The sequence below is a fragment of the Calliphora vicina genome, chromosome 4 (assembly GCF_958450345.1).
Source record: "Calliphora vicina chromosome 4, idCalVici1.1, whole genome shotgun sequence".
Classification (NCBI taxonomy): Eukaryota; Metazoa; Arthropoda; class Insecta; order Diptera; family Calliphoridae; genus Calliphora; species Calliphora vicina.
In genome coordinates, this window is record NC_088783.1 from 114,391,255 (window position 1) to 114,409,762 (window position 18,508).

At 22.8% G+C, this 18,508-nt stretch overlaps 1 protein-coding gene across 2 annotated transcripts in view; it reads right to left on the reverse strand.

Moving 5' to 3' along the window:
- The window catches only part of csw (corkscrew), an 87,914-nt gene that overhangs the window by 61,745 nt on the left and 7,661 nt on the right, over nucleotides 1-18,508 (reverse strand). For both annotated transcript variants that reach the window (XM_065506661.1, XM_065506657.1), the window contains exons 2-3: nucleotides 13,843-14,030; nucleotides 13,636-13,762 (exon numbers count right to left, since the gene is read on the reverse strand). In XM_065506661.1, coding sequence (XP_065362733.1) covers nucleotides 13,636-13,762; nucleotides 13,843-14,030 — 315 coding nt within the window. The remainder of the gene's footprint in view (nucleotides 1-13,635; nucleotides 13,763-13,842; nucleotides 14,031-18,508) is intronic.

The window sequence follows — 18,508 nt, forward strand, 5'->3', positions numbered from 1 at the left end:
TATTTTAAGCCCCAAAATCAATGTTCGAAAATTCGAAATTAAGTTCGAAAATTCGAAATTAAGTTCGAAGTTTCGAATATAACTCAAAAATTTCATATTTCTTCACATAAACCTGAAATTCAATGGAAAACATCTTAAAAAACATTTTCTTACAAGTTTGGCCCATTTTTAGGTCATGTTCGAAATTTCGAAATTAAGTTCGAATTTTCGAACATGTCCAAAAATTGGTTTATTTAAAAGGACGTACTAAAAATTCTATAAATTAATGATTTTGTGTTATTTTAAGCCCCAAAATCAAAGTTCGAAAATTCGAAATTAAGTTCGAAGTTTCGAATATAACTCAAAAATTTCGAATTTCTTCACATAAACCAAAAATTCAATGGAGAACACCTTAAAAAACATTTTCTTACAAGTTTGGCGTATTTTTAGGTCATGTTCGAATTTTCGAAATTAAGTTCGAATTTTCGAACATGTCCAAAAATTTGTTTTTTTAAAAAGACTTAATAAAAATTCTATAAATTCATCATTTTGGGGTATTTTAAGATCCAAAATCAAAGTTCGAAAATTCGAATATAACTCAAAAATTTCATATTTCTTCACATAAACCAAAAATTCAATGGAAAAAATGTTAAGAAACATTTTCTTACAAGTTTGGCGTATTTTTAGGTCATGTTCGAAATTTCGAAATTAAGTTCGAATTTTCGAACATGTCCAAAAATTTGTTTATTTAAAAGGACGTAATAAAAATTCTATAAATTCATTATTTTGGGGTATTTTAAGCCCAAAAATCAATGTTCGAAAATTCGAAATTAAGTTCGAATTCGTTTTAAAAATGCTAAATTTAAGAATTTTAATAAAATTCAAGATTTAAATTGAACTCTGTAATTTATAATTATAAACAATTTAAGGAAGTTATTGATGTGCTAAAACGAAATTAAATTAAATTAAACATAAAAAAACCAAACAGAAATTTCTTTATAAAACTACTGATCATATGATTATTAAGTAAACTTTGGTTTTTTGTTATTGTTTTAATGTAAATTAAAATTGAAATAAAAAACAAATATTAATTACTTTGTTATTGCTTAAAACAAGTTTGATTTAGGCGTATATTTTGCGAGCAGCGTCGTAGATATGATATAAATTAAATAAAATAAATAAAAACAATCTTGGAATACAAAGGAAAAATAAAGTTATATGATCTAGATTGAAAATCGTATAGTTTTAAACAACTACAGAGACTTGTAATAACTAATTTATGTAGATTTTTCAACACTGAGCACGATAGCAATCAATGTATTGACTATAACTATGTTTATAAATAGCAAATTGTTAAAACGTGATAAATTAACAGAACTGTTAACAATTTAAAAGTTGATTTAAATTTTTTGTACTTTTTATTACGATTATTTTTTTGCTGCTGTCAATATCCAGAGTTGTAATTAAAAAGTGAATAAAATAATATAAACAACAAAAAAAAATCAAGTGAAAAGTGTTAAAGTTGTTGTTCTAAAACAAATTAATCGTATAAAGAAAAGTAGCAACAAACAACAGTAATTTGTTTTACAAAAAACAAAACTTAAATTAACAAATTGGGATTTTTTCTATGAGAAATTCTAAGAAATGATAATAATAATAAAAAACAGTTCAATTGAATAAAATAACAAGTGACTGGAATAAATTATGCTAAATGTTTCAACAAAAAAAAAATCAATAAAAAATAAATAAATTAGAAGGATTTTGATCAAGAGCAAAAAACAGTTACAAACAAAGTTTAAAAAGAGTTTAAATATAAATTGAACGTGTTTTGCGGTTAAATCAAGAAATGTAGAAACAAAATTTGGACTCAAAAAAATCGTTAAAACACAAATATGTACTGAATATTGAATTTTCGAACTTAAAAAAAATTAAGTTCGAATTTTCAAACATAATTTCGAATTTTCGAACATAAGCAAAATCATCCAATTTTACTGAAAACTTTATAAATATTTAATTATTTAGTAATTTAAACCATTTCAGCTAGTTTTTCTTTAAGTTCGAATTTTCGAAATTAATTTCGAAATAACGAACATAAGTAAAAACAGTAATTTTTACTCAAAATTTTGTAAATAATTATGTAAATAATAGATTTTTTAGTAATTTAAACCATTTCTGCTAATTTTTTGATATGTTCGAATTTTCGAACTTAATTTCGAATTTTCGAACATGAGCAAAATTGGTTTTATATACCAAAAATTTTGTAAATATTTAATTTTTTAGTAATTTAAACCATTTCTGCTAATTTTTTGACATGTTCGAATTTTCGAACTTAATTTCGAATTTTCGAACACAAGCCAAATCGGCCATTTTTAATGAAAACTTGATAAATAACTAATATTTTAATAAATTATTCCATTTCTGACGATTTTTCATCAAGTTCGAATTTTCGAACTTAATTTCGTATTTTCGAACATAAACAAAATTTAGCATTTTCACTGAAAATTTAGCAAATAATTAATTTTTTAGTATTTTAAACCATTTTTGCTAATTTTTTGACATGTTCGAATTTTCGAACTTAATTTCGAATTTTCGAACATGAGCAAAATTTTCTTTTTATACCAAAAATTTTTGTAAATAATTAATTTTTTAGTAATTTAAACCATTTCTGCTAATTTTTTGGTGTGTTCGAAATTTCGAACTTAATTTCGAACATGAGCAAAATTAAGTTTTTATACCAAACATTTTGTAAATAATTGATTTTTTAGTAATTTAAACCATTTCTGCTAGTTTTTTGATATGTTCGAATTTTCGAACTTAATTTCGAATTTTCGAACATGAGCAAAATTGGCTTATTTTAGCGAAAATTATGTAAATAATTAATTTTTTAGTAATTTAAACCATTTCTGCTAATTTTTTGGTGTGTTCGAATTTTCGAACTTAATTTCGAATTTTCGAACATAAACAAAATTTACCATTTTCACTGAAAATTTAGCAAATAATTAATTTTTTTAGTAATTTTAACCATTTCTGCTAATTTTTTGACATGTTCGAATTTTCGAACTTAATTTTGTATTTTCGAACATTAACAAAATTAGCTATTTTTACCGAAAATTGTGTGAATAATTAAATTTTTAGTAATTTAAACCATTTCTGCTAATTTTTGGACATGTTCGAATTTTCGAACTTAATTTCGAATTTTCGAACATTAACAAAATTAGCTATTTTTACTGAAAATTTTGTAAATAATTTAAATTTTAGTAATTTATGCAATTTCTGATGATTTTTCGTAAAATTCGAATTTTCGAACTTAATTTCGAATTTTCGAACACAAGCCAAATCAGCCATTTTTAATGAAAACTTGATAAATAATGAATATTTCAATAAATTATTCCATTTCTGAAGATTTTTCATCAAGTTCGAATTTTCGAACTTAATTTCGAATTTTCGAACATAAACAAAATTTACCATTTTCACTGAAAATTTAGCAAATAATTAATTTTTTAGTAATTTTAACCATTTCTGCTAATTTTGTGACATGTTCGAATTTTCGAACTTAATTTCGAATTTTCGATTATAAACAAAATTTACCATTTTCACTGAAAATTTAGCAAATAATTAAATTTTTAGTAATTAAAACCATTACTGCTAATTTTTTGGTGTGTTCGAATTTTCGAACATGAGCAAAATTAGCTTTTTATACCAAAAATTTTGTAAATAATAAATTTTTTAGTAATTAAAACCATTTCTACTAGTTTTTTGATATGTTCGAATTTTCGAACTTAATTTCGAATTTTCGAACATTAACAAAATTAGCTATTTTTACGGAAAATTTTGTAAATAATTGAAATTTTAGTAATTTATGCAATTTCTGATGATTTTTCGTAAAAATCGAATTTTCGAACTTAATTTCGAATTTTCGAACATAAGCCAAATCAGCCATTTTTAATGAAAACTTGATAAATAATGAATATTTCAATAAATTATTCCATTTCTAACTATTTTTCATCAAGTTCGAATTTTTTAGTAATTAAAAATATTTCTGCTAGTTTTTTGATATGTTCGAATTTTCGAACTTAATTTCGAATTATCGATCATAAACAAAATTTACCATTTTCACTGAAAATTTAGCAAATAATTATTTTTTTAGTAATTTAAACCATTTCTGCTAGTTTTTTGATATGTTCGAATTTTCGAACTTAATTTCGAATTTTCGAACATAAACAAAATTTACAATTTTCACTGAAAATTTAGCAAATAATTATTTTTTTAGTAATTTAAACCATTTCTGTTAATTTTTTGACATGTTCGAATTTTCGAACCTAATTTCGAATTTTCGAACATAAGCCAAATCAGCCATTTTTAATGAAAACTTGATAAATAATGAATATTTCAATAAATTATTCCATTTCTGACGATTTTTTTAAATTCGAATTTTCGAACTTAATTTCGAATTTTCGAACATGAGCAAAATTGGCTTTTTATACCAACAATTTTGTAAATGATTGATTTTTTAGTAATTTAAACCATTTCTGCTAGTTTTTTGATATGTTCGAATTTTCGAACTTAATTTCGAATTTTCGAATATAAGCTAAATCTAGCATTTTTACCGAAAATTATGTAAATAATTAAATTTTTAGTAATTAAAACCATTTCTGCTAATTTTTTGGTGTGTTCGAATTTTCGAACTTAATTTCGAATTTTCGAACACAAGCCAAATCAGCCATTTTTTATGACAACTTGATAAATAATGAATATTTCAATAAATTATTACATTTCTGACGATTTTTCATCAAGTTCGAATTTTCGAACTTAATTTCGAATTTTCGAACATAAGCTAAATTTTCCATTTTTACCGAAAATTGTGTAAATAATTAAATTTTTAGTAATAGAAATCATTTTTTTGATATGTTCGAATTTCGAACTTAATTTCGAATTTTCGAAAATAAGCAAAATTGGCTATTTTTACAGAAAATTTGTAAGATTTCCATAAAAATATGCTAATATTTCAATTAAAACTGACTTAATTACCACAATCTTAATGTAAGGTGATGTTAAAAGTTAATTTTAAACAAAAGTAGTTTAAAAATACATCACATTTTGTGCTGTTTTATTAATAAAATAAAAAAACCCTTAACAAAGTATGGTTTTTTTTGCTGTTAATGTTAATTTTACATTTATAATTGTTTATAACGATTTTCGTGTGTTTGTGTGTATAAATGTTTTATATTATTATTCTTGTGTATGCAGAAAACGTTTAATGAATATTAAAATTTAAATGATTTTATTGACGTACTTTGGCAGGAGATATTAAATGAGAACCAAAGACGACAATATGGGTGTAGATTTGGGGGTATTTTTTTTTTTTAAATATAAAAGCTAAGAAAAGAATTTTAAAATCAGCTTTACTTTAGGTTTATTTTTGTTTAGTTTATGTTGTAAATAATTACTGTTTCATTGTTATATGGATGTAAATAGTTGTTTAGTGTAAATACTATTTTTGTGTAAGTTATTTTTAGTTTAACATAAAAAAAATGACCTCGCTATGAGGTTTTGAAGTTTATTAACCTTTATTTATCACACAAATAAAGAAACTTTAAATGCTTCAATATGGGCTTTATATTTTAGTCCACAAAATAACCGTTCTCCTCTTTACAAATAAAACACATCTTCTCAACTCATCATCATCATATTATTCAATATTATGCACATAATTTATTAATGAATTTTAGTGCCTTTTTTGTTGTATGACGGTTTTAAACACAATTCTAAATACAGGCATACTTAAAACACCATTCATTCATTCATTGTCTATTTTCTAGTTAATAACTCTTTATTTTAATGATTTATGGTTAAAAACACAAACAAATCTAAAATCTGCTATCACCAACTTTCATCTTAAAGCTAAAAAAAAAACATTTGAAAACAATAAATGTCATCAGGGTTTATTAGAAAACAAACCACAAAAAAAGTAGAGAAAATTCCAAATATAGAAAAATAGTAAAGTGTTATACATATTTAAAACAATTTATAAGTCCTCTCTCTACCTACAACTAAAACAATTAAAAAATTTATAAAATCCATAAATTATGATAAAAATTCATAGAAACTTTACAAAAATAGAAATTTGAAGTAATTAGTCAATGTTCGAAAAATTCGAAATTAAGTTCGAATTTTCGAACATGACCTAAAACATTAGAAATCATAAAATTTTTTAAATAAATAAATATTTCAATGATTTTCAATAAAAATCACCCATTTGGCTTATGTTCGAAAATTCGAAATTAAGTTCGAATTTTCGAACATGACCTAAAAACATTAGAAATCATAAAATTTTTTAAATAAATAAATATTTGCTTGATTTTCATTAAAAAGCACCGATTTTGCTTATGTTCGAAAATTCGAAATTAAGTTCGAATTTTCGAACATGACCTAAAAACATTAGAAATCATAAAATTTTTTAAATAAATAAATATTTGCATGATTTTCATTAAAAATCACCCATTTGGCTTATGTTCGAAAATTCGAAATTAAGTTCGAATTTTCGAACATGACCTAAAAACATTAGAAATCATAAAAATTTATTAAATAAATAAATATTTGCTTGATTTTCATTAAAAAGCACCGATTTGGCTTATGTTCGAAAATTCGAAATTAAGTTCGAAAATTCGAACTTAAGTTCGAAAATTCGAACTTAATGAAAAGTTAGCAGAAACGGTTTAAATTACTTGAAAAATAATTAGTAACAAAATTTTCAGTAAAAATAACCGATTTTGCTTATGTTCGAAAATTCGAAATTAAGTTCGAAAATTCGATTTTTACCAAAAATCATAAGAAATTTTATAATTTGTTAAACAATTAATTGTAAACAAATTTTTCATTAAAATTACAATTTTAGCTTATGTTCGAAAATTCGAAATTAAATTCGAAAATTCGAACTTAATGAAAAATCATAAAAAATTATATAAATTGCTTAAAAATGAATTATTAACAATATTTTTAGTAAAAATGGCCGATTTTGTTTATGTTCGAAAATTCGAAATTAAGTTCGAAAATTCGATTTTTACAAAAAATCATAAAATATTATATAAATTGCTTAAAAATTAATTATTAACAATATTTTTAGTAAAAATGGCCGATTTTGTTTATGTTCGAAAATTCGAAATTAAGTTTCGAAATTTCGAACTTAATGAAAAGTTAGCAGAAACTGTTTAAATTACTTGAAAAATAATTATTAACAAAATTTTCAGTAAAAATAACCGATTTTGCTTATGTTCGAAAATTCGAAATTAAGTTCGAAAATTCGATTTATACCAAAAGTCGTCAGAAATTTTTTAATTACTAAAGAAACTAATTATTAATTAATTTTTTGGTAAAAATAGCTAGTTTCGTTAATGTTCGAAAATTCGAAATTAAGTTCGAAAATTCAAACTTAATGAAAAGTTAGCAGAAACTGTTTAAATTACTTGAAAAATAATTATTAACAAAATTTTCAGTAAAAATAACCGATTTTGCTTATGTTCGAAAATTCGAAATTAAGTTTGAAAAATCGATTTTTACCAAAAATCATCAGAAATTTTATGATTTGTTAAATAATTAATTGTAAACTAATTTTTCATTAAAAATTATAATTTTAGCTTATGTTCGAAAATTCGAAATTGAGTTCGAAAATTCGAACTTAATGAAAAATCATAAAAAATTATATAAATTGCTTAAAAATTAATTATTAACAATATTTTTAGTAAAAATGGCCGATTTTGTTTATGTTCGAAAATTCGAAATTAAGTTCGAAAATTCGAACTTAATGAAAAGTTACCAGAAACGGTTTAAATTAGTTATTAACAAAATTTTCAGTAAAAATAACCGTTTTTGCTTATGTTCGAAAATTCGAAATTAAGTTCGAAAATTAGATTTTTACCAAAAATCATAAGAAATTTTATAATTTGTTAAATAATTAATTGTAATCAAATTTTTCATTAAAAATTACAATTTTGGCTTATGTTCGAAAATTCGAAATAAAGTTCGAAAATTCGAACTTCATGAAAAATTGTTAACTTAAAATTTTAAATTCTTCTACAAGTTCTCTTCTTTAATTCGCCAGACATTTATAAAACATTTAAGTTTTAAATATGGTCTTCTTAACTTTTATCTTTGTCATTTCAAAAGAAAAAGTATACAAATATGTCTACCCCCACATATTATTATGTGCTACACTTAAAATATAATTCAAATTTAATTTATGGTTTATAAATTTAAAAATAAATTGATTTTTAAACTAGATTTGTAGGTGTTCAGCATGCAGCAAACTACCACAAAAAAAACCATTAAAAATTATAATGAATATGAAAGTTATTAAATATAGACATATTAGAGACACAAGTGTTTATTTACATATAATTAACAAAAACATAAATATGACCCGTAAAGAATTGGTGTTAAAAGAATTAACACCAATTAAGAATTTAATGTTTTAATATTTAACAAAATGTTTTTATTAAGAAAAGCTTATTTCTATAAAAATATAATTTTTGGCATATTTGTTGTAATTTTAAAAATTTCAAACTTAATTTCGAAATTTCGAACATAAGAAAAATCTACCATTTTTACTGAAAATTTTATAAATAATGGATAATTCATTAACTTATCCATTTCTGCTAATTTTTCAGAAATTTTGAATATTCGAACTTAATTTCGAATTTTCGAACATAAGAAAAAAAAATTTTTTTCTTCCGAAAATTTTGCAAATAATTAATTTTTAAGTAATTTAAACAATTTCTAATGATTTTTCATAAAATTCGAATTTTCTAACTTAATTTCGAATTTTCGAACATAAGCAAAATCGGTAAATTTTTGCTCAAAAATCTATATGATTCACAGCAAATGTTGCAATTAATAATTTTTTAAATAATTTAAACCCTTTCTAATGATTTTTCATAAAGTTCAAATTTTCGAACTTAATTTCGAATTTTCGAACATTAGCAAAGTCGCCTATTTTCACTAAAAATTTTGCAAATAATTAAATTTTAAGTAATTTAAACAATTTCTAATGATTTTTTGTAAAAATAAAATTTTCGAACTTAATTTCGAATTTTCGAACATAAGCAATATCGGTAAATTTTTGCTGAAAACTCTCTAGGAATCACAGCAAATGTTGCAATTAATAATTTTTTAAGTAATTTAAACAATTTCTAATGATTTTCGAATTTTCGAACTTAATTTCGAATTTTCGAACTTAAGCAAAATTGGCTATTTTCACTTAAAATTTTGCAAATAATTAATTTTTAAGTAATTTAAACAATTTCTAATGATTTTTTGTAAAAATCGAATTTTCGAACTTAATTTCGAATTTTCGAACATAAGCAAAATTGGCTATTTTCACTAAAAATTTTGCAAATAATTAATTTTTAAGTAATTTAAACACTTTCTAATGAATTTCCTTAAAAATCGAATTTTCGAACTTTGTATTTTTGTTTTAAAATCAAAAATTTGTTTCACTTTTAACGAAATTTTATACTATATCGTAGGTAAGAATGTATGTATAGCTGTTACACCTTAGTGACCAAATTTGTTTTGAAATAAAATTCTCCAAAAAAAACAAGTAAACAACAACTTAATATTCAAATAAATCTCAAATATTTGTTGCGGGGGAGTATGAATGAAACTATTATAGCAAAAGCGTGCTTATTTTGTTATTTTTAATTGCAATACAACAAAACAATGACAACAAAAATGTATTTGTCAAAAACAAATAAAATAAATTTCTTTAAAAACCAAATTAGGCTAAAACTACATAAACAAAATAAACAAACGAAATAAATAACAACAACAAATTATAATAATAATAATAATTAAAAACCATGCAAATTTAACAATTAAGAAAACAAAGATTAGAGAGCTGAAGCATCCGCAAAATTTAACACAGTACGTACGTACACTCAATGTCAAAAAAACAGCCATTAAAAATAAATCATAAGAAAATTTTCAATTTAAATTAATTTAAAGAAAAAACTTGTTTTATTTTGCCTCCCACTGTTTAAAATTCGTACATATGCAGTAAATTGCGTTGTAAAATTTTTGTGCAAAAAAAAGTCATAATTTTTTGTATCATCATACATCCCTTTTAACAGCGGGCTGGCTGACTAACATGATCATGAAGCCGCACTGACTGTTTGCTGGGATTGTAGAGGTTTGAGAGGGAGGCGTTGTTTTGTTTTTTTTACATTATTGTCTTTGTTTATAAGCAATGCCAACAAATTTAATAAATATTTAAATAAAAAGTATGTGAACTCATTGAACTTGTTGAACTAAATATCTGGTGTATTTAAAAATTTTAAATTTAACAATTATTCATTTGTTAAGTGGGTGTAAAACAAATGATTCTTAACAGATTTTTAATAAAAATATGAATATAAATAAAGTTTAATTAGCATTTTCAATGATTTGAAAAAAAAATTTAAATTCCCATTTTGTTTATGAAAAATCCCATTCCAGGAATTTTGTGGGATTTGCTAAAACTACTAAAATATTGTGTTTTGGTAAAATTTATTAAGTATTTTCAAGAATTTAACAAAAATTTTAAATTCCCATTTTGTTTACAAATAAATCCCACTTTGGGAATTTCCTGGGATTTGCCAGAATAACTTAAAAATTATGAATTCCTGAAATTTATTTAATAATTTAACGAATTATACAAAAATTTTAAATTCCCATTTTGTTTCAGAAAATCCCCACTTTGGAAATCTTCTGGGATTTGCTAGAATTATTAAAAAATTATGAATTCTTTAAATTTATTTAATATTTTAAAGAATTATGCAAAAATTTTAAATTCCCATTTTGTTTTAGCAAATCCCCACTTTGGAAATATCCTGGGATTTGCTAGAATTACTAAAAAATCATGAATTCGTTAAATTTATTTAAGAATTTAACGAGTTAAGCAAAAATTTAAAATTCCCATTTTGTTTCAGAAAATCCCACTATGGAAATCTTCTGGGATTTGCCAAAATTACTTAAAAAATATGAATTTGTTAAATTTATTTAAGAATTTAACGAGTTAAGCAAAAATTTTAAATTCCCATTTTGTTTCAGAAAATCCCCACTTTGGGAATCTTCTGGGATTTGCTAGAATTATTAAAAAATTATGAATTTGTTAAATTTTTTTTAATATTTTAATGAATTATGCAAAAATTTTAAATTCCCATTTTATTTCAGAAAATCCCCACTTTGAGAATTTCCTGGGATTTGCCAGAATTACTTAAAAATTATGAATTTGTTAAATTTATTTAATATTTTAACGAATTATGCAAAAATTTTAAATTCCCATATTGTTTCAGAAAATCCTCAATTTAGGTATTGTATGGGATTTACTAGAATTATTAAAAAATTATGAATTCGTTAAATTTATTTAATAATTTAACGAATTATGCAAAAATTTTAAATTCCCATTTTGTTTACAAAAAATCCCCACTTTGGAAATCTTCTGGGATTTGCCAGAATTACTTAAAAATTATGAATTTGTTAAATTTTTTTTAATATTTTAATGAATTATGCAAAAATTTTAAATTCCCATTTTATTTCAGAAAATCCCCACTTTGAGAATTTCCTGGGATTTGCCAGAATTACTTAAAAATTATGAATTCGTTAAATTTATTTAATAATTTAACGAATTATGCAAAAATTTTAAATTCCCATTTTGTTTCAGAAAATCCCCAATTTAGGTATTTTTAAGGATTTACTAGGAAATTTATGGAATTTATTAGAATCTCAAATAAAGTAGTTATTATCTCTATTTTTATGTATTTTAAATGAATTTAGCAAAAATTTATAAATTCCCATTTCTTTTGGGACAAATCCCACTTTGGGAATTTCCTGGGATTTGCCAGAATTACTTAAAAATTATGAATTCCTGAAATTTATTTAATATTTTTACGAATTAAACAAAAATTTTAAATTCCCATTTTGTTTCTGAAAATCCCCACTTTAGAAATCTCGTGGGATTTGCTAGAATTATTAAAAAATTATGAATTCGTTAAATTTATTTAATATTTTAACGAATTATGCAAAAATATTAAATTCCCATTTTGTTTCAGAAAATCCCCACTTTGGAAATCTCCTGGGATTTGCTAGAATTATTAAAAAATTATGAATACGTTAAATTTATTTAATATTTTAACGAATTATGCAAAAATTTTAAATTCCCATTTTGTTTACAAAAAATCCCACTTTGGGAATTTCCTGGGATTTGCCAGAATTACTTAAAAATTATGAATTCGCTAAATTTATTTAATAATTTAACGAATTATGCAAAAATTTTAAATTCCCATTTTGTTTCAGAAAATCCCCACTTTGAAAATCCTCTGGGATTTACTAGAATTACTAAAAAATCATGAATTCGTTAAATTTATTTAATATTTTAACGATTTATGCAAAAATTTTAAATTCCCATTTTGTTCAAGAAAATTCCCAATTTAGTTATTGTATGGGATTTTCTAGGAAATTTATGGAATTTATTAGAATCTCAAATAAAGTAGGTATTATCTCTATTTTTATGTATTTTAAATGAATTTAGCAAAAATTTATAAATTCCCATTTCTTTTGGGACAAATCCCAGTTTGGGAATTTAGTGGGATTTGCTAGAATTACTAAAAAAAACAAGAATTCTTTAAATTTATTTAATATTTTAACGAATTAAGCAAAAATTTTAAATTCCCATTTTGTTTCAGAAAATTCCCAATTTAGGTATTTACTAGGAAATTTATGGAAGAATGTCAGAATTACTTAAAAAAAAACTATGGACTGCCATAATTTATTAAGTTTTTTAATGAATTAAGTAAAATTTATAAATTCCCATTTTATTTAGCAAAAATCCCACTTTGAAAATTTCCTGGGATTTGTTGGAGTTCCTAAAAATCTATGTTTTCGTTCAATTTACTTAATGTTTTAATGAATTTAAGAAAAATTTTAAATTCCCAATTTTTTTTTTAAAAATCCCACTTTGGGAATTTTCTGGGATTTGTTTTGAATTACAGAAAATCAAGAATTTTAGAGCAATTTTTATGTTTTTTAAATGAATTTATCAAAAATTGTGGTAAAAATTTAATTTTGGGATCAGATTCGAAAATAATTTTCAAAATTTCGAAATTAATTTTCAAAATTTCAAATTTTTTTTAAAAAAAACAAGTAAAATTATGCTCTATTTGATGCAAATTTAGTTTAGCTTCTGTGAAAATTAAAATACTTTTTGGACATTTTCGAAAATTTGTGAAAATTGTGGGGGATTTATGTTTTGAAATAAACCTCGTTACTTAGTGTTATTCTGTTTTTATTGTTTAATGAACATAATACAAAAGAAATGTATAATTTCAAAACAAATTGTATGCAATTATTGATACAAGGAATGTTAGAAAAACTTTCTAATTATAGAAACATTAAATTGAAAATGACAACATATTAACATAACTAATTGTAAACTAACAAGGGGGTCATTAGAAACCTTGAAATAGTTGGAATATTTTCGCAATTGCAATAGAATTATAGTAAAATTGAAATGGAATATTTTTAATAAACAATTACATATTTATTTACTTTCATTAAGAGACGATTTAATAATTATTGTATAGGGAACTTTGAAGTCTTAATTACTTTAAATTTCTTTAAGCCTACCTTTCTGTTGTTGGCTCGGCACATATCAGTGGCTGTTTTAGTTCAATAACTTGTCCATTCTTTTCTTTCAATTCACCATTTTCCATATAATATTGTACCAATTCAGGTAAGGTAGCAAATTTTTCACCTAAAAAATAATTAAATAAAACGAATTTTAGTACAAATTTATTTGCCTCACAATTCTTTAATAAAAATTTGAATACTTACCGCCATAGAGATCGAAAAAATCACCATTATTTTGTATTTTAATGTGTGTTACTTCCTGGCCCCGTCTTACAGATAATGTAAATGCACCGGGATTTGAAGAAGAGAGACGTGCTAAAAAAGACCCATCAAAGCCCTGTTCCAAGAGAAGTTTTTCCGCTTCAATGCCCGAGATTGTGGGATGAAACCATCTGTTGTAAGAAAAATTAAAATAATTTATTAAATAAAACAAAATTCTTTTAAAAACATACAAAAAATCTTTGAAAAAATCATTGTAGCAATTGTGTGCAGCTGAAAACTTAAAAATTTGTATTTGAATTTCAAACTTTTTTTGAAAAAAAAATCATAAAAAATAATTAAAGTGCTAAAGTACACATTAAGAAAAACGTTTTGAAAAAAAAAAAAAAATTAGTGGAAAAAATTTTTGAAATAATTAAAATTTTTGTTCTGCTGAATTGTTTAAAACTTAGCTGAATTGTGAAATTATGAAAGTTCAAAGAGTTATAGTCAGCTGAATTGATTATTTGCTTAGCTGAATTAAGTTTTTCTTAGCTGAATAGCATTTTTATTCTGCTGAATTGTTTAAAACCTAGCTGAATTGTAAAATTATTACGTGTCTAACAATTATTTTTGAAATAATTAAAATTTTTGTTCTGCTGAATTGTATATAACCCAGCTGAATTGTGAAATTATGAAATTTCGAAGAATTATAGTCAGCTGAATTGAAATTTTGCTTAGCTGAATTAAGTTTTTCTTAGCTGAATAGCATTTTTATTCTGCTGAATTGTTTAAAACCTAGCTGAATTGAATTTTTGCTTAGCTGAATTAAGTTTTTCCCAGCTGAATTGAATTTTTATAAGGAAAATGTAGAAAAAATTTCTTTGAAATGAATAAAAGTGAAATATTTAACATTTTTGTTCTGCTGAATTGCTTAAAACTTAGCTGAATTGTAAAATTATTACGTGTCTAACAATTATAGTCAGCTGATTTGAATTTTTGCTTAGCTGAATTAAGTTTTTCTTAGCTGAATAGCATTTTTATTCTGCTGAATTGTTTAAAACCTAGCTGAATTGTAAAATTATTACGTGCCTAACAATTATAGTCAGCTGAATTGAATTTTTGCTTAGCTGAATTAAGTTTTTCCTAGCTGAATTGAATTTTTATAAAGAAAAAGTGAACAAAATTTCTTTGAAATTTATAAAAGTGAAATATTTAACATTTTTGTTCTGCTGAATTGTTTAAAACTTAGCTGAATTGTAAAATTATAAAATTTCTTAGAATTATAGTCAGCTGAATTGAATTTTTGCTTAGCTGAATTAAGTTTTCCTTAGCTGAATTGAATTTTTAAAAAGAAAATGTAGGAAAAATATCTATAAAATTGATAAATATTACATTTTTATTCTGCTGAATTGTTTAAAACCTAGCTGAATTGTAAAATTATTACGTGTCTAACAATTATAGTCAGCTGAATTGAATTTTTGCCTAGCTGAATTAAGTTTTTATTAGCTGAATGGAATCTTTATAAAGAAAATGTAGCAAAAATATCTATAAAATTGATAAATGTTAAATTTTTATTCTGCTGAATTGTTTAAAACTTAGCTGAATTGTAAAATTATTACATGTCTAACAATTATAGTCAGCTGAATTGATTATTTGCTTAGCTGAATTAAGTTTTTCCTAGCTGAATTGAATTTTTATAAAGAAAATGTGAAAAAAATGTCTTTGAAATTTATAAAAATTAAATATTTATTTTTTTTATGCTGCTGAATTGTTTAAAACCTAGCTGAATTGTAAAATTATTACGTGTCTAACAATTATAGTCAGCTGAATTGATTATTTGCTTAGCTGAATTAAGTTTTTCCTAGCTGAATTGAATTTTTATAAAGCAAATGTGTAAAAAATTTCTTTGAAATTTATAAAAGTGAAATATTTATTTTTTTTGTTCTGCTGAATTGTTTAAAACTTAGCTGAATTGTAAAATTATAAAATTTCCAAGAATTATAGTCAGCTGAATTGATTATTTGCTTAGCTGAATTAAGTTTTTCTTAGCTGAATTGAATTTTTATAAAGAAAATGTAGGAAAAATATCTATAAAATTGATAAATGTTACATTTTTATTCTGCTGGATTGTGTAAAACCTAGCTGAATTATAAAATTATTACGTGTCTAACAATTACAGTCAGCTGAATTGAATTTTTGCTTAGCTGAATTAAGATTTTCCTAGCTGAATTGAATTTTTATAAAGAAAATGAGAAAAAAAATTATTTGAAATTTATAAAAATGAAATATTTAATTTTTTTGTTCTGCTGAATTGTGTAAAACTTAGCTGAATTGTAAAATTATGAAATTTCTAAGAATTATAGTCAGCTGAATTGATTATTTGCTTAGCTGAATTAAGTTTTTCCTAGCTGAATTGAATTTTTATAATGAAAATGTGTAAAAAATTTCTTTGAAATTTATAAAAATGAAATATTTAACATTTTTATTCTGCTGAATTGCTTAAAACCTAGCTGAATTGTAAAATTATTACGTGTCTAACAATTATAGTCAGCTGAATTGATTATTTGCTTAGCTAAATTAAGTTTTTCTTAGCTGAATTGAATTTTTATAAAGAAAATGTAGAAAAAATTGCTTTGAAATTTATAAAAATTAAATATTTAATTTTTTTGTTCTGCTGAATTGCTTAAAACTTAGCTGAATTGTAAAATTATGAAATTTCCAAGAATTATTGTCAGCTGATTTGAATTTTTGCTTAGCTGAATTAAGTTTTTCTTAGCTGAATAACATTTTTATTCTGCTGAATTGTTTAAAACCTAGCTGAATTGTAAAATTATTACGTGTCTAACAATTATAGTCGGCTGAATTGATTATTTGCTTAGCTGAATTAAGTTTTTCTTAGCTGAATTGAATTTTTATAAAGAAAATGTGTAAAAAATTTCTTTGAAATTTATAAAAATTAAATATTTAACATTTTTGTTCTGCTGAATTGTTTGAAACTTAGCTGAATTGTAAAATTATAAAATTTCTTAGAATTATAGTCAGCTGAATTGATTATTTGCTTAGCTGAATTAAGTTTTTCTTAGCTGAATTGAATTTTTATAAAGAAAATGTGTAAAAAATTTATAAAAATTAAATATTTAATTTTTTTGTTCTGCTGAATTGCTTAAAACTTAGCTGAATTGTAAAATTATGAAATTTCTAAGAATTATAGTCAGCTGAATTGAATTTTTGCTTAGCTGAATTAAGTTTTTCCTAGCTGAATTGAATTTTTATAAAGAAAATGTAGGAAAAATATCTATAAATTTGATAAATGTTTTATTTTTATTCTGCTGAATTGTTTAAAACCTAGCTGAATTGTAAAATTATTACGTATCTAACAATTATAGTCAGCTGAATTGATTATTTGCTTATCTGAATTAAGTTTTTCCTAGCTGAATTGAATTTTTATAAAGAAAATGTGAAACAAATTTCTTTAAAATTTATAAAAATGAAATATTTAACATTTTTGTTCTGCTGAATTGTTCAAAACTTAGCTGAATTGTAAAATTATGAAATTTCTAAGAATTATAGTCAGCTGAATTGAAATTTTGCTTAGCTGAATTAAGTTTTTCTTAGCTGAATAGCATTTTTATTCTGCTGAATTGTTTAAAACCTAGCTGAATTGTAAAATTATTACTTGTCTAACAATTATAGTCAGCTGAATTGATTATTTGCTTAGCTGAATTAAGTTTTTCTTAGCTGAATTGAATTTTTATAAAGAAAATGTGAACAAAATTTCTTTGAAATTTATAAAAGTGAAATATTTAACATTTTTGTTTTGCTGAATTGTTTAAAACTTAGCTGAATTGTAAAATTATAAAATTTCCAAGGATTATAGTCAGCTGAATTGATTATTTGCTTAGCTGAATTAAGTTTTTCTTAGCTGAATTGAATTTTTATAAAGAAAATATAGAAAAAATATCTATAAAATTGATAAATGTTACATTTTCATTCTGCTGAATTGTTTAAAATCTAGCTGAATTGTAAAATTATGAAATTTCTATGAATTATAGTCAGCTGAATTGATTATTTGCTTAGCTGAATTAAGTTTTTCTTAGCTGAATTGAATTTTTATAAAGCAAATGTAGGAAAAATATCTATAAAATTGATAAATGTTACATTTTTATTCTGCCGAATTGTTTAAAACCTAGCTGAATTGTAAAAATTTTATATTTCTCAAAGTTATAGTTGGCTAAATTGATTTTAAGTCTAGCTGAATTAAGTTTTTCCTAGCTGAATTGAATTTTTATAAAGAAAATATAATAAGATTTAATACGATTCTTGTAACACCGTTATAATAAAAATATAATACAATTTTAGAATGTATTTTTATTCCATAAATCGCTTATAATTGGTTGCTATGCTGGTTAAACTAAAACGTTTACTCTTTATATTGTCTTTACTATTATAATATTTATTTATAAACTTTTAATACATTTCAATATAGCCATGTTTTGTTATCTTTATACTCATATTGTGTTTGCCCTTAATAATAACTTTAAGCTAAATATAATTAAACCATTTGCAGCTTTGATAAAAAGCAATTTATTACCTTATCTAGAATATAAGTGAATACAAATAGGTACTCACTTAACTAAGTGTGTACTTTATTTATACAATTTATTTATAA